Source organism: Schizosaccharomyces osmophilus, chromosome 1 (genome assembly GCF_027921745.1).
Source record: "Schizosaccharomyces osmophilus chromosome 1, complete sequence".
NCBI classification, from domain to species: Eukaryota; Fungi; Ascomycota; class Schizosaccharomycetes; order Schizosaccharomycetales; family Schizosaccharomycetaceae; genus Schizosaccharomyces; species Schizosaccharomyces osmophilus.
The window spans coordinates 4,319,812-4,341,661 of record NC_079238.1 but is presented as its reverse complement, the minus strand read 5'-3'; the positions used below and the strand labels follow the sequence as shown (position 1 = coordinate 4,341,661).

The 21,850-nt window shown below is 38.3% G+C and overlaps 11 protein-coding genes and 1 non-coding gene across 12 annotated transcripts; 7 read left to right on the top strand and 5 right to left on the bottom strand.

The window, feature by feature from the left end:
- Positions 1-1,830: 1,830 nt before the first annotated feature.
- SOMG_01972 (auxin family transmembrane transporter) lies at positions 1,831-3,294 on the top strand (the record flags this gene model as incomplete). Its single annotated transcript, XM_056180765.1, has 4 exons — positions 1,831-1,968; positions 2,020-2,150; positions 2,208-2,298; positions 2,347-3,294. The coding sequence occupies 4 exons, from the start codon at positions 1,831-1,833 to the stop codon at positions 3,292-3,294; spliced, it is 1,308 nt and encodes a 435-aa protein (XP_056035718.1).
- A 715-nt stretch (positions 3,295-4,009) lies between these two features.
- On the top strand, positions 4,010-4,832 carry med18 (mediator complex subunit Med18; the record flags this gene model as incomplete). Its single annotated transcript, XM_056180764.1, has 4 exons — positions 4,010-4,136; positions 4,236-4,341; positions 4,381-4,503; positions 4,565-4,832. The coding sequence occupies 4 exons, from the start codon at positions 4,010-4,012 to the stop codon at positions 4,830-4,832; spliced, it is 624 nt and encodes a 207-aa protein (XP_056035721.1).
- Positions 4,833-5,053: 221 nt separating this feature from the next.
- Positions 5,054-5,731, bottom strand: alg14 (UDP-GlcNAc transferase associated protein Alg14; the record flags this gene model as incomplete). The annotated part of the gene is made up of 2 exons (XM_056180763.1): positions 5,054-5,221; positions 5,261-5,731. The coding sequence occupies 2 exons, from the start codon at positions 5,729-5,731 to the stop codon at positions 5,054-5,056; spliced, it is 639 nt and encodes a 212-aa protein (XP_056035720.1).
- A 451-nt stretch (positions 5,732-6,182) lies between these two features.
- On the bottom strand, positions 6,183-7,685 carry pxa1 (PXA domain protein Pxa1; the record flags this gene model as incomplete). The annotated part of the gene is made up of 1 exon (XM_056180762.1): positions 6,183-7,685. The coding sequence occupies one exon, from the start codon at positions 7,683-7,685 to the stop codon at positions 6,183-6,185; it is 1,503 nt and encodes a 500-aa protein (XP_056035934.1).
- Positions 7,686-8,744: 1,059 nt separating this feature from the next.
- mes1 (meiotic APC inhibitor Mes1) lies at positions 8,745-9,118 on the bottom strand (the record flags this gene model as incomplete). Its single annotated transcript, XM_056180761.1, has 2 exons — positions 8,745-8,870; positions 8,924-9,118. The coding sequence occupies 2 exons, from the start codon at positions 9,116-9,118 to the stop codon at positions 8,745-8,747; spliced, it is 321 nt and encodes a 106-aa protein (XP_056035935.1).
- A 1,228-nt stretch (positions 9,119-10,346) lies between these two features.
- On the bottom strand, positions 10,347-11,456 carry mug86 (plasma membrane acetate transmembrane transporter; the record flags this gene model as incomplete). The annotated part of the gene is made up of 1 exon (XM_056180760.1): positions 10,347-11,456. One exon carries the CDS (start codon positions 11,454-11,456, stop codon positions 10,347-10,349), a length of 1,110 nt encoding a protein of 369 aa, XP_056035928.1.
- A 1,825-nt stretch (positions 11,457-13,281) lies between these two features.
- mtf2 (mitochondrial translation protein Mtf2) lies at positions 13,282-14,268 on the top strand (the record flags this gene model as incomplete). Its single annotated transcript, XM_056180759.1, has 1 exon — positions 13,282-14,268. The coding sequence occupies one exon, from the start codon at positions 13,282-13,284 to the stop codon at positions 14,266-14,268; it is 987 nt and encodes a 328-aa protein (XP_056035929.1).
- Positions 14,269-15,025: 757 nt separating this feature from the next.
- gpp74 (Golgi phosphoprotein 3 family Vps74) lies at positions 15,026-16,036 on the top strand (the record flags this gene model as incomplete). Its single annotated transcript, XM_056180758.1, has 1 exon — positions 15,026-16,036. The coding sequence occupies one exon, from the start codon at positions 15,026-15,028 to the stop codon at positions 16,034-16,036; it is 1,011 nt and encodes a 336-aa protein (XP_056035926.1).
- Positions 16,037-16,928: 892 nt separating this feature from the next.
- cwf16 (splicing factor Cwf16) lies at positions 16,929-17,735 on the top strand (the record flags this gene model as incomplete). Its single annotated transcript, XM_056180757.1, has 1 exon — positions 16,929-17,735. The coding sequence occupies one exon, from the start codon at positions 16,929-16,931 to the stop codon at positions 17,733-17,735; it is 807 nt and encodes a 268-aa protein (XP_056035927.1).
- A 748-nt stretch (positions 17,736-18,483) lies between these two features.
- atp12 (mitochondrial F1-FO ATP synthase chaperone Atp12) lies at positions 18,484-19,366 on the top strand (the record flags this gene model as incomplete). Its single annotated transcript, XM_056180756.1, has 2 exons — positions 18,484-19,231; positions 19,284-19,366. 2 exons carry the CDS (start codon positions 18,484-18,486, stop codon positions 19,364-19,366), a joined length of 831 nt encoding a protein of 276 aa, XP_056035932.1.
- A 238-nt stretch (positions 19,367-19,604) lies between these two features.
- On the bottom strand, positions 19,605-20,651 carry SOMG_01962 (Schizosaccharomyces specific protein; the record flags this gene model as incomplete). Its single annotated transcript, XM_056180755.1, has 2 exons — positions 19,605-20,551; positions 20,609-20,651. 2 exons carry the CDS (start codon positions 20,649-20,651, stop codon positions 19,605-19,607), a joined length of 990 nt encoding a protein of 329 aa, XP_056035933.1.
- Positions 20,652-21,526: 875 nt separating this feature from the next.
- SOMG_20085 lies at positions 21,527-21,607 on the top strand. Its single transcript is given in 2 exon segments — positions 21,527-21,564; positions 21,572-21,607. It is a non-coding gene; the product is annotated as a tRNA-Met (tRNA).
- Positions 21,608-21,850: the final 243 nt, after the last annotated feature.

The window sequence follows — 21,850 nt, the reverse complement described above, 5'->3', positions numbered from 1 at the left end:
CAACACTCAGTTGGAGGTACGTTTGTTTATTTACGTACTGTGCAAAAAGCAATAGCGCGCGAAATGAAAGTGTGTTGCCCTAAGTAAAGCAAGCGAACGTAACTCACTAAAAGAAAAACAAGAGAAATTTTAATGTTACAAATGAGGTAAACGGGAAAGAGTAGCTAGCGTCCAAGCAAAGTCCTTTGACTTTAAGAAAAAACAAAAAGAAAAAAAATAGAAATGAATGCAGCAGGAAGCTTTTCTGAAGAAAAACTTGACACTGCAAATCCCAGTGTGGAGAGGCAAGCTTGAATACTGGTTCGTAAATCCTAATAAATAAATAGACAACGCCTTTTTGAACGAATCTTAGGCAGCTTAATGATTGAATAAATCGATGGAAAAAAAAGAATAAAGATCACAAGACTGCCGATTTCTCTACGATGGAAGTATCAATATGAGGAAATATCTCAGCTTCGAAAGTAAGAATATATATGGTGAACTTGCAGAGGGATGATGGAATTGGCAACAAAAGAAAAAAGCATTCCATTTGGAAGGGTGACGCAGAGATAGTTAGCACTGTAAATATAGAAAAATGGAATTTATGAAAGCGCAAAAAAAGTTACAAAGGGTTTCAAATCCCTGTAATTTATGGCCGAAAGGCACCAAGAAAAAACTGACCTTTGCGATGATTATTTCACAATGCACAGCTAGTGTTGGGTTAGGTATAAGGGAAATTGAATAGTTCAGTACGTGTCCATTAAGAATTCTCTTCTTAATTTAGTTTGGGAGGGGAAAATGGCAGCAAGTTTATGAATCCAGCCAGTGGGAAAAGTAGGTAGGGACAACAACTTTGACTTTTCGATCAGCGTACGTACGAAGCCTTTAAAAAAGAAGTACTATTATACTTTTATTTTCTTTGTTTCTACCAATTACAGACCTGATCGACTGGCTTTCCAACCCGGTTTCAAGAACAGGTTCGTAATTCATCTTATGTATAGTATGATGTTATTTCGACAAAATAATGAATACGATATATAGGAAAACGTTTTTTATATTGCCTATACTATTCCCACAAGCTGGACCATCATATAAAGCATAGTCATTATCAAATAGCAAATATTTGTTTGGAACTATTTTTTTGCAATCTCTTACTGGTAAAAGCGCTGATTCTATCAAGTGTGTCCAGACATAAACATACGCCGAATGGTAACCGCCGTATAATTCTGAGGATTTAAAGACAGCTTTAATTTCTGACAAAAGATACATAAATGCTACATGTTTTCGCTCTCTCTCTTTTCAGCTGTCGTTCTATAACCGTCCATGAAAACAAACCGGTGTTATCGCAATTTACCAAAAGAAAATGCAGCTCCAATTTTTTTAAAAAAGAGCAAGTATTTTTTTATATTTTTTCCCTTTTATTATCAGCAGTTTTCAAAGAAGAATTCAAGATTTGGTTTCTTTGTTTATACCTTCGTTCCCTGACAAGTGACAATGCTACTTGATGGTATTAATATAGGCATGGGAGGTATCCTGCTTGCCTTCTCCAACATCCGTTTTGATAATCAATTCAACCAATTTGGCGTGTTTTTCTCATTTAAATAACATTTGGTTTCGAAGATATTGGAATCTTTTTTTCAGGACGTAAACTTTTTGCCGTTGTTCTTTTTTGAACAAGGATTTGGGCTTTTTGTATCATACTTGCCACGTTGGACAGCCTTTCCCGTTTTTATTTTCATTTTTGAAGGCAACCTCCATTGGCCCTGTAGATTTTTGAATTATTTGTGAAATCTCGTGGACTTGCCTCTTATTTTCAGTTTTCTAAACAATTGGATCTATTCTGCATTTCCCATGTCTTCTCTGTTCGGTCGAATTGACGTTTGGGGCCTTTTAAAGCCCATTTTAGAGAGTGATCTTGGTGTCATTGTCATCGCTCTTGGAGGATTCATCTTGGCAAAAAAAGGATTCCTGTCAAGAGAAGCTCAAAAGGTAATTTCTTTCTCTCCATTTTTTGCTTCCTCTGATCTCTAACCTATTTAGACGATTTCCAATCTCAACGTTTACTTCTTTACACCATGTCTGGTTTTTGAAAAAGTCGGTAATGGCTTGAATCTAAAAATGCTTATTGATCTTTCTTTACTGCCTCTTTTCTATGTGGTAATCACTACAATGTGAGAACTTTCTACCTCTTTTACGAATTGGTTCCTTTTTGCTAACCCTGATTTTAGTTCTATACTGGTTTCTTACATTATGGCTCGTATGTTTGGACTTAGCCGTCGACAACGGAATTTTGCTACCGCATGCATTGCCTTTCAAAACGTAAGAAAAGAACAACATGGATTCAGCCGCTAACCAACTTCTTTTTAGTCCAACTCTCTTCCTTTAGCCTTAGTTACTTCCTTGGCGAATACGGTGGAAAGTCTTAAATGGGATAAAATTCCCGATGACAATGCTGAGAAAGTGGCTTCTCGTGGTATTATGTATCTTTTAATTTTCTCCCAACTTGGTCAGGCTTTACGTTGGTCATACGGTTATAGAATTCTCCTGTCACCCAACCAACCTGATGATGATGAAGATTATGATCATCTATGGGACCGTAGGAGTGCTCATGAGGAAGAAATCGAGAATTTGTTGACCCCCAACGAACGCGAAGATATTAGTCATTTGAATTTACCATCTTCTAGTGGGTTATCACAGTCTGAAAATGCACAAGTAGCCGCTGAGGACGCCGAGTTTAGGGACTCCAAGTTTAAAAAGGCAGTTGTTCTTTTACTAGACTTCTTCAGCCCTCCGTTATATTCTTTATTTGTTGCTCTTTTCATTGCCGTTATCCCCCCCTTGCAAAGATTCTTTTTTGAACCAGGCTCTTTTGTCGAGTCCAGTGTTACCAGTGGTATTCGAATGGTAGGTGATGTTGCTGTGCCGTTGATTTTGGTGGTCTTGGGTGCTAGTCTTGCAACAGATATTACAAAGACAGAGGGTTCAGAACAGCCTACCAAAGTAAACGACACACGCGTCCTTGCCGTTAGTCTGCTCGGTCGAATGGTGGTTGTACCTATGGTAATCTTGCCCGCTTTTTCCTTGTTATCTTACTTTAGTAAAATTAGCACAGTGGATGATCCAGTTTTTGTTGTCGTTATTTTCCTTTTGGTAGGAAGCCCTACTGCTATTCAACTTACCCAAATATGTCAATTGAACGGGGTTTTTGAGAGAGAATGTGCAAAAGTCCTTTGGTGGTCTTATGCTATTTTTACACCTCCAAACTCTTTGATTCTTGCTTTTACCAGTCTTTTGGTTGTTGATTGGACAAAATAAGAACCAATTGAATGTACTTTTTTAAAAGGGTCTATTTATTCATACAAAAAAATGCCTTAAAGTTTTATTCTTCCTTTAGTTGAAAGGTCTTGATTACTCAATTTTGATTTGGCTAAACGTGTTCTCCTATCCGATTCTATTCTTGGGCAATCTCGACTACCTCAATACTCATGATTTCAAGTTAGATAACACTGATGTTTAATTCTTTATGTTTGTTAATGTTTCTCTTGAACCCGGTTTGCGTTCTGCAATATTAGATTTCCTTGGCAAGCCAACGATAATATTTAATGATAATATTTGAAAAGAATATATTTGAGTGTCTAGTAACGTTTCTAGATTGGATCATTCAGTAACATGCTTTCCAGTTGGTAACTTGACCAATGTTGATGTGTTCTGTAAGAATACAGCATTAGCCATAATTTATAACACCTTCCTACATAAACTGATTAAAAGTAGCTTTTTCTAAGTTAAAAGTGTTTTAATCAATTTATAAACACTTAATAATTCATCATAGAATTTCCAGAAATTTGTAGATTTAGGTACTGAGGGTTCAAGACAGCAGAATACCTGTTTTCGTCGATATCGACTTTTTTAAATTGACCAAAGAAGGGTTATTACAATCACTAGCCATCATTATAGGAAACTGATACACCGGAAATTAAAATATTTTCTGAACTTTGGCCGATACATTCTAACTAGTTCTACATACAATGAAATGCAAGAGCTATACTTATTAGGAGTTATACCGTCTAGACGATCAGACATTGTTGCTAATTCACTCTTGAAAATATTCAATGAACCAAACATAATTTATGAGTACTGGATGGTCTATCGACCAAAAGGTAAGTTTAGCAACGATTTGAGAAAAACCTCACTTGGGTCCAACTCGAAAATCTTTAAGACTGCATTGACTTTGGATGTTAAGAGGACTAATGTTGTAGATGTTCCCATTAATTTACCACGACAGCCTGATTCTTGGCTTCGATTGTGCGGTCAATTAGACACGGTAGGAAGTAATGAGTCTGACTGGATACAGCGGGCACAATGGTACGCAAGCTAGAAAGAAAAAAAAATAACAAAGTTAAGGGCTATCCATTTGGAAGGTACTTCAGAACCTAAGAGAGAAGGAAGATGTGGAATTCGCCCAGTTAGTCGGGCAAAACTGACAAATGGCTCTCCAATGGAATTCGTGGAAAATCTTGGATATGAGTAAGGATATCGACTAATTTTTTTATTAAGGCTACAAACGTCTAACCCCCTTTCTCTTTAGGTTTTCTCATGAGTACCTAGTACAAGGTTTAAAGTATACGTCCAACAACTGTACTATCAGGCTATTCCAAACATTGATTCCTTCGCAAAAGCATTCTATAGATCCTCCATTTCACCCGTTAGCAGAAGATCAGGCGTGGCTTTTGCATACGTATACCCATGTAGCAGATGCAAATAATCAAAAGGCTATGGTACAAGCGGAAGCAAACTTAGAACATGTAAAAAACTTGTTACTCAGTGTTTGTGAGTTAAGGAATGTACGTATATAAAGCATAAAAAGTTGTTTCGTCGAGTTTGTAATCATACTGGAAGATTGGATCGAAATCAATTTGGAGAAACTGAATGACTTAATTAGAATACTAGGAATGAAGAAATTACTCTATATTTTGTATAATTCAATCATTTCATGAATAGTAGTTAATCTACTTTTGACTACAACCAGAGTATCATTTACAACAGCATTAACAAGGATATATCAGGAAACATTTAATCAAGCAACAACACCAACATATTCGGCACCTTTATATTTGAGTGCAAGGCCTGGCCATTGTACTAAAAAGCGATCAACAAACGGTAATAGTATTTTCCCGCTTAGTGAAAGTTTGTTTACTCTTGCAAACGATTCCACATAAACTATCCGAATGCGCTTCCCAAAAAACTACGTGGTTAGCTATATTGACCATCAAAGTTGTCTTACCTTGGATACGTATCCTTCCAAACATAAAAATACGCATGTTCCTGGACCATTGCAAAGAATAACATCTGGGATACCGTTTTTATTCCAAAAAATCACTTTAATTGAAAATAAAAGGCTCCACACAGCTGTTAAGGGTGTCGTTAACCATGCTTGCTTTACGTATCGGGCTCGAGGGATTGTGAAAATGGAAGATTTATGATGAGATTTAGTAGAAATTAAAGCTTTTGCTTTTGTATAACTCATCTTGTCGTCAGCACCTACTACATAGGATCGTATCGGATACTGTTGATCTTCAATTGCTCCAAGCAGATTCATCATTTCTCCCGTATGGCCTCCAGAACCAAAATAGACGAGCAAATGAGGGTTTTTAAGACCATTCTTTTTCAATGAACAGTACCACTCTCTTCCTACGAGTATCAGAAAAAGAGATGCGAAGGCAGACACGCCAAATAATAAGAATGTTTTAAACATCAGTCCTTTTAGTTTTTCCTTTTTTTAACAATACAAATAATCGATAGAAGCAAAAGATTAAATTGGGAGCAGTTGAGGCCGTATTTGCTTACGAAGGTCTTAATCCATATGAATAGGTTAGAAGAGGTGTTGTAGGCAGTAATTTCTTAAAATGTACTTGAAAAAGAATTATGAGTCTATTTTTTGAAATTCATTGCTCTTCAAAAAGTTTCTTATAGAATTTACTTTGAGATTACAGTCTACGTGGGAAGACAGGTTTCAGTACAAACTGTATAGTACATAAAAATGTCATGCAAAATTTATTCGTAAGTACACATTCTTTCATATAAGAATTAAGTAGATTCTCCACCTTTCACTCATTTCATATACAAGGTATGGTAAACCAAAAACAAAAGGGTTATATCAATAAATAAGGTAAATCGTTCATCATAGATTTTTATGGTCAGCTTCATCATAACTCTTCGTTTCTCGTTTCAGGAAACATCACAACAGTTAATGTATTTAGGAGTGAATAAAAAATGTGCTTATTGCGATAATCACTATCCACCAAACTTGCAAGTTTTGCAGGTGCAACCAATGCAGGTAACAGAGGAAGTTTAGCATAAGCTTCGAGTGCAGCTTGCTTTGAAATCATTATATTCATACTTGAAGATGGATCTCGTTTGTGCGTATCAGCAGGAGTCGAAAGCGTTCGATTACGCTTCGTTTTCGGTGACATATTTTCCTTTGACATGCTCTGTAAATGCGTAGGAACAAGAGATAGTAAATTATGGCGAGTTGTAGTAGAAGATTGGCTTGGAGATGTAGAAAAAACTGGGGTAGACGTTACTGTGGATAGAGCTATAGAAGCATTATTGTCAGGAGAAATGGTATCCATAAATAATGATGGCTTCCTTCTCTCAGGAGACAGCGTTGATTGCTGATGCTTGGAGTCTTCATGACGGATATATTTCGTCGACAGTTCATGAAGACTTTTCGAAGCACCCGATTGTCTGCGCTGGCTTCGTGAAACTTTGGCAATAGACGGCTGACTTTGTCTTCGATAATCTGTACCGGTGGTGGGTGATATATGTTGCGCAGAAGCACCGTTTTTTTCAGCTTCAGATATCTCGTTCAGTACAAAAGTAGACCAGCGTTCAGGCGCCCCCTTGTCATATAATTCTGTTGCAATAAAGAAACAGGTTAATATACCACAAAAAAAGGTAGACAGCAACACGATCCACGGGTAGAAAAGAGTAGTAAAAACCAGCCGCTTTGTTTCGTCAAAGGGAATTTGACTAACTTGTTTCGTGAACAACTGAAAATAAAAGCGGAACCAAGAAGTAGAGTAATAAGGAAGGGTTCTGGTAGTGGAGATAATTTTAATTGCTCGTAAAACCCAGCAACAAAAACGTTTAAGAGAGAGCACCCAAGAACTTGTAGAGGGACGTAGTAAAGCGTTAGAAAGTAAAAGGATACCTTCATACATTTTTTCATGATCGGAGAAATTTTGAATCGCTTTGTACACCTGAGTAGCCAAAGCTTCCCTCAATATAACATACTCAATTTCACTTTTAGCATTGACGGCAGGTAAGAGATGACGACAAATATCTTCCATTATTAGACGACAATAAATGAGTTCGTTTTCCTCTCGGTCTAAAGCAATATGAGGATGCAAGTTATGGTAGATCCTGTCAACGTTCAGAATTTGTCCTTGCGGAATCACCGTTCTCTGTTGTGCTTCTTCCACGTTTTTGACATGTTCTGTTAACAAAAAGGGAATTTCATGAAACAAAATATTAGTCAAATCTTGACGGGACAAGCGCTTTTCGAGTTCATAAATAACTGAGTTGCTGACCTGTTCACATTGTGAAGGGAAAAGTGTATCTTTGCTGATCAAATAGTACCAAGAATACACGTATTTTTCCAAAATTTTGGAAAAAATTGGGTCGAGAAGAACCGACAGCTTCGACATTTCATTCTACGTTTTTGACAGTCTAATTACAATTGAAGACCTAGTAGTAACTAGATTATAAATACTTTGAAGAAATAGACAAGAAAAACATAAACCCTCGTTGTTTGTTGAATACTTTCAGATGGTTGAGTTGCATATGGTGGTGCACGTATGCTTGGGTAGAAATGTCAGAAATCCGTTTCGATTACACTCAAATAGAAGTGGTCTTTTTCTTCCCACAAAAAGAAAAAATGACAGAAAACACCGTTGCATGGAAAGAAGGAATTGAAAGCAAGTTTGTATTGCTTAACTCTCTTCTAGCAGATGATTTCTAGAATATGTAGGTTTGAGAGAGATTATTAGATGCCCAAGCTTTGAACCGTTCGCGAAATGAAGAAATGAAGGCATTTACGTTCCATTTTGTTTAAAGGCACGCCAAAATGTGAAAGCTATCGTCATGCATTGAGCTGTGAGTTGAATAAGATTATCAATACAGAGCAAATAGTTACTTCTTTAGAATAATTTACTATTATAACTGTGTTCAATTAAGTAGAGAATAAGAATAATTGTTACGAATGTGTTCATCCTTTGAGATTCATCGCAGAAGTAAAAGAATGAGGGCCGCATTGTGATTTAACAGCAAAGGCTCCAAACCACAGAATAGGTTTCAAATTTAGACCATTAACATGTCGAAGAATCATATATTGGCAAATGATATTCTGGTGAATTTCGTATAGAACGAAATAAAAGTAGCCATGAGGAAAAGCGGAAAGTTCACACATTCAATTGAATTCGAGTATAATAAAGACAGATCAAGAGAAAAGATTTCATAGCAAAGGTTTTAAAAGGGCATCACAAGTCACTTTGTGATACAATCCGGGCAGTTCATATTCCATCCAACCGAAGCAAAGGATATTACATTGCTCCATGGTATATAATACTTGATAAAGCGATACTGTAATAAGGATAGGATATAGAATGGGAATGACAAAGGGGTAATGAAGTAGAATGAAGAAGCATGTATGTAGTTCCAGCGAAAATTCAGTGAGTAGGGGTAAAGCAAAAGAGAGCAAGTTTAGCTCAGCGCATAGACATCAATCGATTCGAACTTTTTTGTTTAAGAGGCTGCTTGTGAGTATTAGGTGAGTGTGGTAACACCTTGGTAGAGATCTTGTAAGGATGATAACCATGCGAGGGAGCTAAGGTCTAGAAATTCACAAGTTAGCAATCGTCCGATGGATGAGTAAATAATGAAATACCTTTTTCATCTTCTTTAGAGGTTCGTTGGTTTCTTTGCCGGAAGTGGACGAAGGAGGAGGGACCATCTCAATGCTCAATTCCTGTAAAGGGCGGCGCATTAAAGGACGCTGTACCCTATAGAGAGCAGGGGGGGATTCAGGTTCCTTTTTAGCGAAAAAAGGAACCTCATTTTCCTTGTTATCTGGATTCAGCATGTCGTCTTTAGAATCAGAGAGGTATTGCAAACTTAGAAAGACAACGTCGCCAGGCTTCTCTTCAAGAAACGATACGTTCTTTGAAACCGATTTGGAAAGAGATGGTGCGCCAGAGGCGTTGGTAAGTCCTTTTGTTTATAGGGGGAAGAGAAGTTCAAAAAGAATCTCTGGGTAAACAAACTAAAAATCAACAAATACTAAACCAAGAAAACAAAAACAAACAAATCCAAACGAATCCGAAGCAGCAGGACTGCAAGAAACCAAAAATGCCCAAAAAGAGAAACAAAGAGAAGTGAGAATAGATATCCAAGGAAATTTAAATAAGTTACTGTGCAACAAAGTAACAAGCTTAAAATTTCCAATGAACGGCATACGAAGCATTCAAAGAAAGATAAAAACAAGATTGAATCATAAAAATATGTTTTGATGTTTTCTTTGCTCTCAATGAATGATATAACATTGCTACAAGTACTAGTACTCCTGTTACATCAGTAAGCTAAAAGATGAATATGCTCCTTTATATAGAAGAAGAATAATGTTTGATATACACAATTACTTTAATTATTATTAATGCACAGTAGAGTGTAAGAAGAATGGAACTAGGCTAGAGCAGAATTAAAGCATATAGGAAACTAAGTGCTTTTAGAAACGTGAACGTGCTTATAGGCATGATCGGAGCTAAAAGATACAAGGTGCAAAACCATTTTCTTAAATTATTGGGGAGAAGAAGAGCTCATGAAGCAAAGTTATAAAAACAAAAGAGATATGCAGAAGACACTTAGTGATAAGACGATTCAAACGTATCCAGAACAAATCGACTGCCGTCATTCATTCCATTCATATTCATATTCATAAACATAAAACTTCATGTGCTAGACGCTCCATAAAGAAAATACAAGGATAATGGAAACCAACCGTTTAAAAAATATACAGGAAAAGGAAAAGAATGTAAGAGGGATGGAGCGCGAACACAAAGTACATCCGCTATTAAAGGGTAGAGCGTCGTTATCAACAACAACTATGATCATTGAAATTCAAACAAGGGTTTTGGCCACCAAAACATACCGGGAAAGGAGAAAACACAACCAAGAATATCATTAAAGTGATTTCATTCAGTAGATGGACGGTACCTAGGAGAAGACAGGTATCGGAAGATTTGGGTGACGCCTTCGATTTCAAAGAAAAGGAACAAAAGTTACGGTAAAAGGGAAGAAGGATGGAATGCAAATTAAGCCATCTTATCACTATCATCATCATCATACATACGTCTGCGGTTGGCTTCATTGGGACCAAGACCCTCCAAACTCCAAGGGAAGACGGCACGAGGCACGTTGAAGAAGGAGTTTTCTATGGTAGCAATACCAGCAAGAGCATTATAAAAGGCAAATGCAGCACAGGCAATACCAAAGCCACCACCGACGCGGATCAAAGGTGTATCGGGAGCGCCGCCATTCGTTTTGAAGTAGCCGGCGGCCAGTAGGAGGAAGGTTATATCAAGGGTAGCAAACAAGCAAAAGAAAGCGAGCGTAGAACGTATGGTACATATCGTGATGAGTGAGGAAAACAAGAACCAACATATTAGAAAGAGGCCAACAGCGTAATTAAATTCATCGAGATCCGTATATGAGTTTGCGATATGGAACCATGGGATAAAGATTGAACCGTACGAAAGCCAGAAACAACCATAACTACCAAAGACAGCACCACCGAAAGTGTTTCCAGAAGCCATTTCCCACATGGAGACAAGAATTTGAGCAAGACCACCATAAAACATGGCCGGAGCTACGATGATACGGGAGTTTTTGACATGGCCGGCACCAAGGTTGATGAGGGAAAGAAGAAAGGTAGTGAATGCGAAAGAAAAGAGACCAAAGGGACCAGGATTAGCATTCTTGTTGAAACGAAGACGATGGATACCGGGTTCGAAATCGGCACCGGAGGGACCGAAGAGTTTGTTTTGTTGACGTTGAAGCTCGGCAACCTGAGTAGCTAGTTTTTCGGTCTGGTCGTAGATTGGTTCGGCACGGTTAGCATAAAAGTGTTTAAGCTTCCGAGACTCAGAGTGTTTTGGGATATGATAGGGCACATCCACTGTATTAGGAGTAATGGCACCGCTTGGCATAGCGTTGTGAAGGCCTGGAGTATTGGTGTCGAGAAATGTTGGGTGGGTTGGTTGAGCGCCTTCTGCATGGTTAGACTGAATTCCATCAGCTGCATCGGCTCCTGTGGTGCCGGTGGTGAACGACGGAGCGGCGTCGCCAGGATACGAAGAAGGGTTGTAGCCCTGTTGATGAGGAGCACCAAGGGAAGCTGGGTTCGAAGGAATAGTGGGAGACATGATGATGAAGTTGACGATGAAACACTATAAAAAAAATTCGACCGAACTACACAAGATCGAAATCAAGATCAAAACCAAGCAAGATGCAAGATGCAAAAGAAGCAAACAGACAACCGGTAGTGTGGAAATGAGTCAAGCAAGAGAGGAAGACTAGGAAAACGTTCGTTTCACTAGACGAATTTCGATTCGAAATAAATGATGCAAAGAGAGCAAAATTTGGAAGAACGCACGATTGAGACGAATGCACGCAAAAAAAAAAAAAGGTAGAACAAGTTAAAAAAAAATGAAACCACAAACGTCCAACGCTAATTATTTGGTTTTTCTTCTTCTTTTACCAGCGACTAACAGATGGCTAACAAATCACTTTTTTTTCTGTATTTATTATAAAAAGAAACTTTGAGAAAACAAATCAGCCAGAGGAGCTGCTAATAGTAAAAGAGGTAGAAGTACTAGGAGTACTAGTAGTAGTAGTGGTGGTAGTGGTAGTGGTAGAGGGACAAAAGAGAAATATATATATATATAGAGAAAAACGTAAACGAACCGTCTTACGAAATGAAAACCCAGCCCAAGAGGGGAACCAAGCCCTATATAAAGTGTGAAATAGGGGGCAAACAGAATCCAAGCACCAAGAAGATTTGGATTTAAGCTATGGTACCCCACCCTTAAGAGAAAGCTTAATGATGCGAACGTTTGGGGAAGTTACGTAGAGACGTCAAAGTGACAGCTTTCCACGACCCACCTAATTGGTTCTTAAAGAGTTATGATTGGCTACTAATAATTTGCATTCGCATAAAGTTGACCGATGAGCTCATAGCGAACGTAAATTTGAGTGGAGTCACTGGTAGCCCAATGATTTGATCCTGACATCATAGACAAAAGTAAACAAACAAAGAGCGGAGGAAGAACATGAACAAAAAGTATCCAAGTAGAAACTATTAATAAATATTTTGAAAATAAAAGTAAAGAAAATTGTTTTTCTTTCAATGTTTTCTTCGCATGCATTCGTCTCGATCGTGTGCTTTCTTTTCGTTGTGCCTGGAAATGCAAATCTTCCGTCAATGAGGTAACATACAAAAGACATCTCCACAGATACAGGTATCAATAAAAGAAACATTCCTGAACAAACGAATGTATGCAGTCATCCCTTGGGAACAATCGGACAGGCTTTGCCTCTGCGGAGTTTAAACGACGTCCAATGATTGTGGACGTGGTAATTTAGGGTTAACAAGAGGCCATAGGCCAAACAAGGTGGGATCCTAGGAGCGAGGCGCGTATGAAGGAGAACATCTGTCGTACGCGCCTCGCTCCTTCCGACCTGTGCTTATACTTTTTTTTGTTTTTGTTTTTGTTTATGTTTCTTTTCTTTTCATTGAATTTTTTATATTTCTTTTTCTTTCCTCTTGGTGTGTTGTTGTTGCATCTTCTTTCCTCTCTCCTTATTTCTCCTTGCATTCTCGTATCAACTAATAACGCATTACACTTCCCTCTACAATTGTGATTTAGTACACTCCTTCCGCCTCTGTAAACATTCCTCTATGCCCTCTTTTCTACATGGACCTTTTTCTTCTTGGTAAACTACATTGAAAAAGATTTGACAATTCCAATTGTTGCCCTGTTTTTTTTTTCTTTACGTTTCCAAACGATCTTCAGTCGCTTTTTTTGTATTCCCTTTTTTCTACTCGCTTTTTTGGTTCTTACGGTTTCTCCTCGTTGATTTGTTTTCTTCGTTGTGGTTGACCTTATTTTTCTTTTTTTTTTTCCTATTCAATTCTATTTCTATTCTTCTCTTTTCCCATTTTTTTGTTCACTCAAGAATGCTCCCACCATGTGTTTAATCTCTCCTTTTGCTCCTCGTCGTCTTCTTTCGAGATTCGTTTCTCTCGTCCATCGTCCCGCCTCATCTGCTTTTTCCACTCATTCCCGTCTTTCTCAAACCACTTCCTCCCCTTCTTCTGCTTTTCTTCCCCATCGCGCCTTTCCAAATGAACCGCTGGACGAGCTTTTCGACTTTTTCATTGAAGATCAAAATACAAAACCCTCTGTCGCTACCTACATTCCCACCCGCGGTACTAAAATGATGGATCCCTTTGAATCTTATTACCCAGTTCATATGCCCCTCCCAAAGCCCGCGAAGAGGTTCTTTCAAGATGCTCTTGCTCGTCACCCTCCCCCTTCGCCGTCAGAGGATGCAAATCAACAAATCCTTTCTGCCGGTGCTCCCGTCGATCTCGGCGTCCATCCTCCTCCAAAACATCCTGAACAATTCTTTCTCGATCTTCAGAAATCCCTTTCTCAGTCCGAACAAGAGGCCACCGATCTCATCGCCTACCGCCATCAACTCCTCACTTGCCAAACCAGCTTCCAGCTCCATCAAACCTTTTTTACCCACTTTGTCCCGCGACTCTCCAAACCCGCTGCTTCTCCCGATACTCCCTCTTACTTTCCTCTTTCTCGCGCTCTTCGCGATTCCATGCTTGTCGCCCGCCTCAATTTTCTAGATCCCCTCCTGGCTCATTCTTTCTTTTCCCATGTCAAACATACTAGTGTTTTTGCTTACGTTCAAGCTTGCACCACCCAGGTCTATAATCAAACCCTTTTGGCCCTTTGGCAAGCTTCTCAAGATCCTTTTACTCTGCTTCGGCTCATCGCCGAAATGGAAGCCAATGCCCTCCCCTTTGATTCGGAAACTCGTCAAGTCTTTCTCGCCATACACCAACAAATCTCCTCTTGGCCTGCCCATGCCCTTCCTTCTACCTCTGCCCAACATTTGCAAAAGCTACAGAAATTCTTACATACCGAGCTCATCTTGTAATCCCCCTTTCTCTTGCGTGTACAGTGAATCTTATTATCTTTTTCCCATCTAGTGTTTCTTTTCATTCTTTTTAAACCTTCTCAATAAAATCTTGGCTTGCTTTTTAAGCATCTTTCTTTCCTTTCCATAGATGGCATCGCGCCTGGAATTTTCCTTGGTGATGTTCTCTTCCATGGGGAATCCTATAAACCATTTTCTCTTCGTTTTCATTACCAACCATGGTATTTTTCTTTTCTTTTACCATGTATTTCTTCCTCCTTGCTTCTCTTACACATGCGAATAAGGACATAGTGACCTGTAGCGTATTCTCAAATCCAAGTTTCTGTACTTTCTTTGAACTCGCTAAATTCAACTTTCAGGACCCTAACTGAGGTAGTATGACTTTAACATATTTGTTGCAAAGTTTACATCTTACAGCTTGCAAGGAGCTGTTGTCAATTTGTGGTAATTCTTGAAGGGATTCGTCTTTGACAAACTTGTATTGTTTTAGGAGCTTGTTTACACGATCGTTGGGGGTTTAGTAAATACTAGAAAACGCTAGTAACACCACTGGTTTACCGAAAGCATTTAGTGTGCTCTTTTGTTTCTTACAGACGATACAAATCGTTTCTACAAGTAGAGCTTGGACACAACTGGTTTCCGGATTCAGGCCCTCCAATTTGAACAAGTTGTGCATAATCCTCTACGGCTGTTGAGCAATCGATCGGCAACCCCATTTATACACACGCAAACACTTTCAATTAGATTATATTAGATTATGACAAGCGGATTATCTCGGAGAAGAGTCGTTTCAGGCAACTTCGTCGAAAATGAGCAAGAAGTCAAAAATGTCGCACTGATGAAAAGCAAAGCGCAGAGTCGTGACGACGATCACAAAATTGCATTTGACCCAAAAGACCTTGAACAAGGTGCTGAAAGTGAGAAACAACCAAAAGTAACCCTTATGGAGGAAGTGCTCCTCTTGGGTCTCAAAGACAAGCAGGGGTACTTGTCTTTTTGGAATGATAGTATTTCGTATTCTCTTCGGGGCTGCATTCTAATTGAGCTTGCTTTCCGTGGCAAGCTGCGCATGCAAAAAGACATAAATCGAAAACGTTTCCCGTTGGCCGATCGCATGGTGGAACTCGTGGATGATAAATTGACCGGCGAGGTATTGCTGGATGAAGCCATCAAGATGATACACTCGAGCGAACCATTGTCTGTTACGTCTTGGATTGATCTAATGAGTGGTGAAACTTGGAATGTTATGAAAATTGGATATCAACTGCGCCAAGTCCGTGAACGTCTTGCCAAAGGTTTGGTTGATAAAGGAATCCTTAGAACTGAAAAGAAAAATTTCTTGCTGTTCGATATGCCCACTCATCCTATTGCAGACACCTCTATCAAAGAGGGTTTAAAGCGACGTGTTTTGTCCATCCTCACAGACCGTGTTGTCGAGTTTGAAAGCACAACAGCTTTTCCTGCTAATATGCAATTCCGCTACCTGCGTACAATATGTCTTGTTTGCTCTGCCTATGCAGCTAATGTTTTGGAAAACGCTCTATTAGCTTTAGACTTTGAAAGACGCGATAGAGCTCTTGCTCAAGTCGACGAACTTTTGTCTGAATTCTCTCAATGGCCATTCCTCATCCATCCCTCAAATGTCGGCGCTAATTTGGGTGAAGCTGTTGGACAGGAATTGGAGCCTTTATCAGAGGATCAGATGTTATCTATTGAAGTCGTCTCTGCCGTCTTGCAGGTATTTACTCATTTGGATTCCTTGCTTTAAAGCCTCATCTTTCGTTTTCCTCGTTATACAACTTTTTATGTATTACGGAAAAGCGGTGTTTTCATGAGACTTGTTTGCCATGTAAACACTTACGTTTTGTGCGCACTTCCATCATTGAATTCGAATTTCCAATCAAACGTTGGCTTCTCTCTTGCATTTTTCCCTTTTTTTATCCTGATTCAATGACTTTGAATTTAATTTTCGGCCCTCTCTTTCTTTGCCTCTCCTCTTTTTCCTTTCCTTTCTTTCATGTGGTCATTGAATCCAGCACTTCATCGTTTCAAGTTCACCTATTTCTGCGACCAAAGCTTCCCCTTTCTTTCTCATGTGCTTATGTACATCAATGAGCCGTCCGCTGGATAATATGGTCTTTTTTGGAGAGTTGCAAATTATTATAACGATTTATATATGAGTGTAAGTTCTACTCCTTCGTATAGCCGATATGTGTTTCCATAATATTTCATTCTTTGTTATTTTTATTTGGAGCTTCTTACAATGTTAATAGAAATCTGTTTAAAGTCTTCAAAACTAATAATTGTTTTTTTTTAGAATTCATTGAAAGCATGTTTCCGTGCTGGTTTTTATAGTAGACAAACGATTGCCATTCCATCTGTATATTTGTAGAATGAATCGAATGAATTGATTTTGTGTACGTTTTGTTTATGATATAGTGAGCTGGTTTATAGCTCGGTAAACTCCAAATCAATGGCTTTGGGAATAGACGGTACCATCAACAACTTGCCTTTTACAATTACCTGCTTGAACGCGTTTAGAAACTAATCGTGTCTGAGTCTTGCGTTTTTCTTTTCGTTTTTGTAGAAGCCGAAAGCATTGACGAACGCGTTGTCAAATTTAAGAAACGTCAATTTTATCATAACCAAAAGTACACTAAATGTCAGAAAGAAAGGTCCTCAACAAGTACATTCCACCTGATTATGATCCTTCAATACCTCCTCCGAAGAAAAAGAAAAATCACGGTCCCAATGGAGGAAGAACGACTGTGCGTCTAATGTTGCCATTCTCTATGAAATGCCATACGTGTGGTGAATATATATACAAAGGAAAGAAATTTAATGCTCGAAAAGAGAAAACTGGAGAGAAATACTTTTCAATTGATATTTTGAGGTTTTATATTCGATGTACTCGATGTGCGGCAGAAATTACTTTTGTTACTGATCCCAAACATGCCGATTATGCTGCTGAAAAAGGTGCATCTAGAAATTTTGAGCCTTGGCGAGAGGAAAAATTACAAGCCTACGAGGAGAATGAATTGGCTGAAAGTGGAGCTTTGCCTGAAGAAGATGAAATGGAAAAATTAGAGCAGAGAACAATGGATACTAAGAGGCAAATGCAAATGAGTGATGCTCTTGATGACTTGCGAGAGAAAAGCACAAAACGCTCGAGGGTAAATGTTGATGATGCTATCACATTGCTACGCGATGAATCATATGGCACAATTGACAGCGACGAGCGTTCGCGGCGAGAGCAGGAAGAAAAAGAAATTGAAAAGGAAGCTCAATCTTTGTTTATTTCTCAAGATGGAGAGTTGGTTCGTAGAGTTTCCGCCGATGAACCAAAAGAAGTTCCAAAAGCAGCCGGACTTGTTTCCCCAGCATTGACGGCTTCCCAGCTACCAAAATTTCAAGCACCTAAACGAGCTGAAAGACGAAAAGTCGAAAAAAGGAAAGTCGTGGTTTAATATGTTTCTTCCTCATAACCTTTTTTATTTTTTATTTATTATCAATCTTTGGCCCTTGTACTTGTACTAATCGATTTCTTACAACTGAATTGTATTTTTCCCCCTGTTCATAGTGATTCTGTGCTTCTCTTCCGGTTCAAGAAATGTAACCTTGCAAAATCTTGATTATAATTATGTATATGTCTATTCCTATTCCTTACTAATGTTATCAAACTCCTTTTTGGTCCTTTGTTATAATTCAATCTTAAGTAAGCTTGGTATAATATTTTGGTGGATATGAATTTAAAATTCTTCAAGTTGAAGTTGAATATTGTATCAATGTACCTATTTTTAATATATAATGGTCTTTGGTTGGTTGTATTTTCTTTTTATTAGTAAAGGCAGAACCTTGGTTCAAGATTGTATTCATGCCACATAGTAGGCATCCAAAAGAAATCTACACGGTTGAAAAAACTTTTTAGAATAATTAGTTTCATTTAATTTGTATATAGGCAAAAACGTTATTTCAGCTTACTTGAAAACTGATTTTTACTATTCTCGCTGACCTTTCTAAAACAGCAAACAAGCTCAGAAGTGTTTGCGGTAGCGACCGAAAAGCATTTTGCCGTCCTTTTTTCGAAATATTTATCTGAGAAGACGACAGTTTGATTTAAAATCAATAGGAGAATTAAAATAAGGAATGACTTTGTAAGTCCAGTACTTGAAATCTATATTTGAATACGAAAAGAAGTTCATTCCCTTTTGAACAATGAGTCTGCGTGGAATTACTTTGGCAAAGAAACAACTGTTTTCTAGACATTTTTGCTCTACTGTAATCAAAAATAATGGAAACCCCGATGGCTTTCGTCGTTTTTGGAAAAACACATCCGTCTCCAACGAGAATGGGCAAGCGTTTGTGAAATTGGATGGACGTTCTATAAAAACGCCCTCTGGGAAAATACTGGAAATTCCCGCTTTTATGCGGCCTTTAGCTCATTTAGTCGCTCTTGAATGGGATCGTTTACCATCAAGTTCAATTCGTCCACATATGCTTCCTGTTACATCGCTTTTTTCGAGGGCAATGGATGTATCAGAGCTTGAAAGTGAAAAGGCAAAAGTTTTTGACCAGGTGACAAAGTTTATTGACACGGATACCATTTTGGTCTACGCACCTACGGAAGAGTATGAAGGAAAACTTCTTAAAGAACAACAAAAGAAGTGGCTTCCATTAAAGAAGGCATTTGAAGAAAAGTTTGATGTTCACTTGAAACACCTGGACGGCGACGGTGGACTTGTAGCGTGTAAACAATCGACAGAAACGCATGATAAGATTCAAAAATGGTTAAGTTCATTAAATCCTTGGCAGTTAGCGGCCTTCGAGCGATGCGTTGCTTCAAGCAAAAGCTTTATCTTGTCAACGCTACTTCTTGAAGGCGAGCTATCATCTGACGAAGTGGTTGAACTAACAAATTTGGAACTTTGTTTTCAAACGAATAAATGGGGTACTTTAGAAGATGGTAAGCTATTTTTGACTATTTTTTACTTGACTGACTTATTAACAAAATGTAGTTCATGAAATGGATCACCATGATTTGAGACAGAAAGTTTCAAGTTCTGGACTAATCTTTCGATTTGCAAACACTCCCAACTAAATAATGATACCTTTTCTTTCCTTTCAGATTGTTGATCATTTTGAGGTTGATTTTGCCTTTTTCACATTACAGAATATGCTAGTAGGACAAATTACTTATGTAAACGCTATTGAAATCTTATTAGGAATTAATAGAGATTATAAAAAAGATTGAGTAAGGATTAAATAATCAACATAATGAAACAGTACAAAATTTACAAAACGGCCATAGAACCCGCATAACAACATATCTACAGGAATCAGGATAGACCAGCATTCTTTAGTTTAGTTCGTAAAATCTCCAACTCTTGGTCCTTTAAGGCTATCTGTTCTTTGGCTTCTCGAAGTTCTTTTTTGTACGGATCAACATAACATTGCAACTCCAATTGAACAAAGGAAAGTAGTTCTCGAAATTTTTCTAATCTGACAAGATGAGGACATGTTGCATCATCATGCGCCAGACTTTCCTCCAAAGTAGTCTCCATGAAGCTTCTAAACGGGGAGGCATTGAAAGATTGACCAGTTTCTGATGCAGCATCCTCTCTCGAAACGGCGTCTCCTTGAATAGAATTGGTGGTGGATGATTGATTGTTCCAACGAGTTCCATCTTTCTTTTTGAGCGATTCTTGTTTGTTGGCAGTCTTAGAAGGGGAGGGGGAATCTTTTCGCAACCCAGGGCGAGAAGGAGTACGAAAGCTGTTGAATGTTCGGTCTATAGATCTAGGTAACGAGGAGTTTTCGAAATTTGCTTTTCCATGAAGGCTGCGATTTTTAGGGGTTATTTGATTTGCATTGATTGCCATTAGAGGAATACCTCGCTTCGTGGGAGATGTGGGAGCAAGAAACCTAGTAGGACTCTTTGTAGGACTTGAATATTTGTATTTGGACGATGGCAACCATTCCTCAAAGCAGCTGCTCATGGGAGTTTTCAATTTCGAGGGACTTTCTGCGGGTGCATCTTTTTGTGGTAGAGAAGAAGAGGTAGGGTGCTGGAGTTCTCTATCGTTTAATATATTGTTATTTTCAGATATAGACTCGTCTATGCTCAAATGAATGGAATGCATGGATTCTTGGTTTAACTCGAAGAGCGCCTCTTGAAGACGTTGTTGATGAGAGCCATCGAACCCTCGTGAGGAGCCATTTCCTGATTGTGATTTAGTAGGCGTAGAGGAGCCCATGGGCATATCTTCTTCTATATACTCGTATTCTATGAATATGACTCATTAGTAAACTTTTCTGATACCACAACCAAATCACAACCTACCTAAAGGGTCTTTTGAAACATCAGAAACGAATGGAAAAGACATTTTATGCAATATAATAGGCAATTAGGGATTTTCAGCAACAAGTGAAATCCGCGAAACAGTAAACCTCCAAAAAAAAAAAAAAAAACAGTAATCAAATCAAGTAGCAAATGCAAGACACACAGAAGGAAGAGAGGGTTATAATTTAACAAAAGATGTTGGTTTTTTGTTTAAGTCTTTTTGTTTACAGTAGGAAATCAAGAAGCTGCGATTTCGCAGATGTTTGCATTTTACGATCACCTTGGACGTTCTTAGTAAATAAACAAACAAGAAATTGTAGGAAACAGAGGTTTTCGAAATATATAAAACGTGCGATATACATGACGGAATGTATTCTTGTCTTAAATAATATATTTGAATTGCTGTATGTTAATTATTAAAGTGTGCTTGCAAATGAATTTGACTTTATGAATCAAAGGTTCTTTAATATCTTTAATAGTAAGAGGCCGTGTTCATAACCAAAGCAGGAATCTTTGTATCTAATTTTTATTTATAAAATCCAGCAAACAGTGCATAGCATAAAAGATCATTAGTACGAACTGACTATTTCTTGGATCCTACAGTAGCGTTTTTCTGGCATCGCCCCTTAAGGCACATCGTTTATAAAACGGAAGAGGGAGTCCTGTGAATATCAACTTAAATCTATCATCCCAGTACTGCCGTTGAATTATGTATTTATTTCCCTGTCCTGAACAAACCGGATGTCGACAGTCCGCACAAGATAGACTCTTTTTGAATCGCTAACAAACCCATCTTACAGAAAAAAGATATGAATAACTCAGTGCACCAGTTTCGTTTTCATTTACATTCTACAAACCTAACAGTACTTCCCTTTTTTGTATCTTATATGATAGCATGCTATCGCATTCATCAGCAAAGCTTCTGTAGCTCAGTTGGTGGTAGCGTCCCTCTCATAAGATGAAAGGGGAAGGTCGTGAGTTCGAGCCTCACCAGAAGCAGTTAAATTTTTTTTTCTATTTAGTTTAGCTTTCTGAGTCATAAAACAAAGTGCTGCTTCTCGTGCTGAAGGAATGTATGCTTACAAAAGTTTACTTCTTCAACACTCCTGGTTCTATGCCTCCATCAATACTGTTCCCAATACCTCATATCAATAAACCAATTTTTATTAAAACAAAACAATTAGCAATCCCCAAAAAAGGCTTTTATTGCTCATCCATGAGCACAAAAAAAGAAAAGAAAAA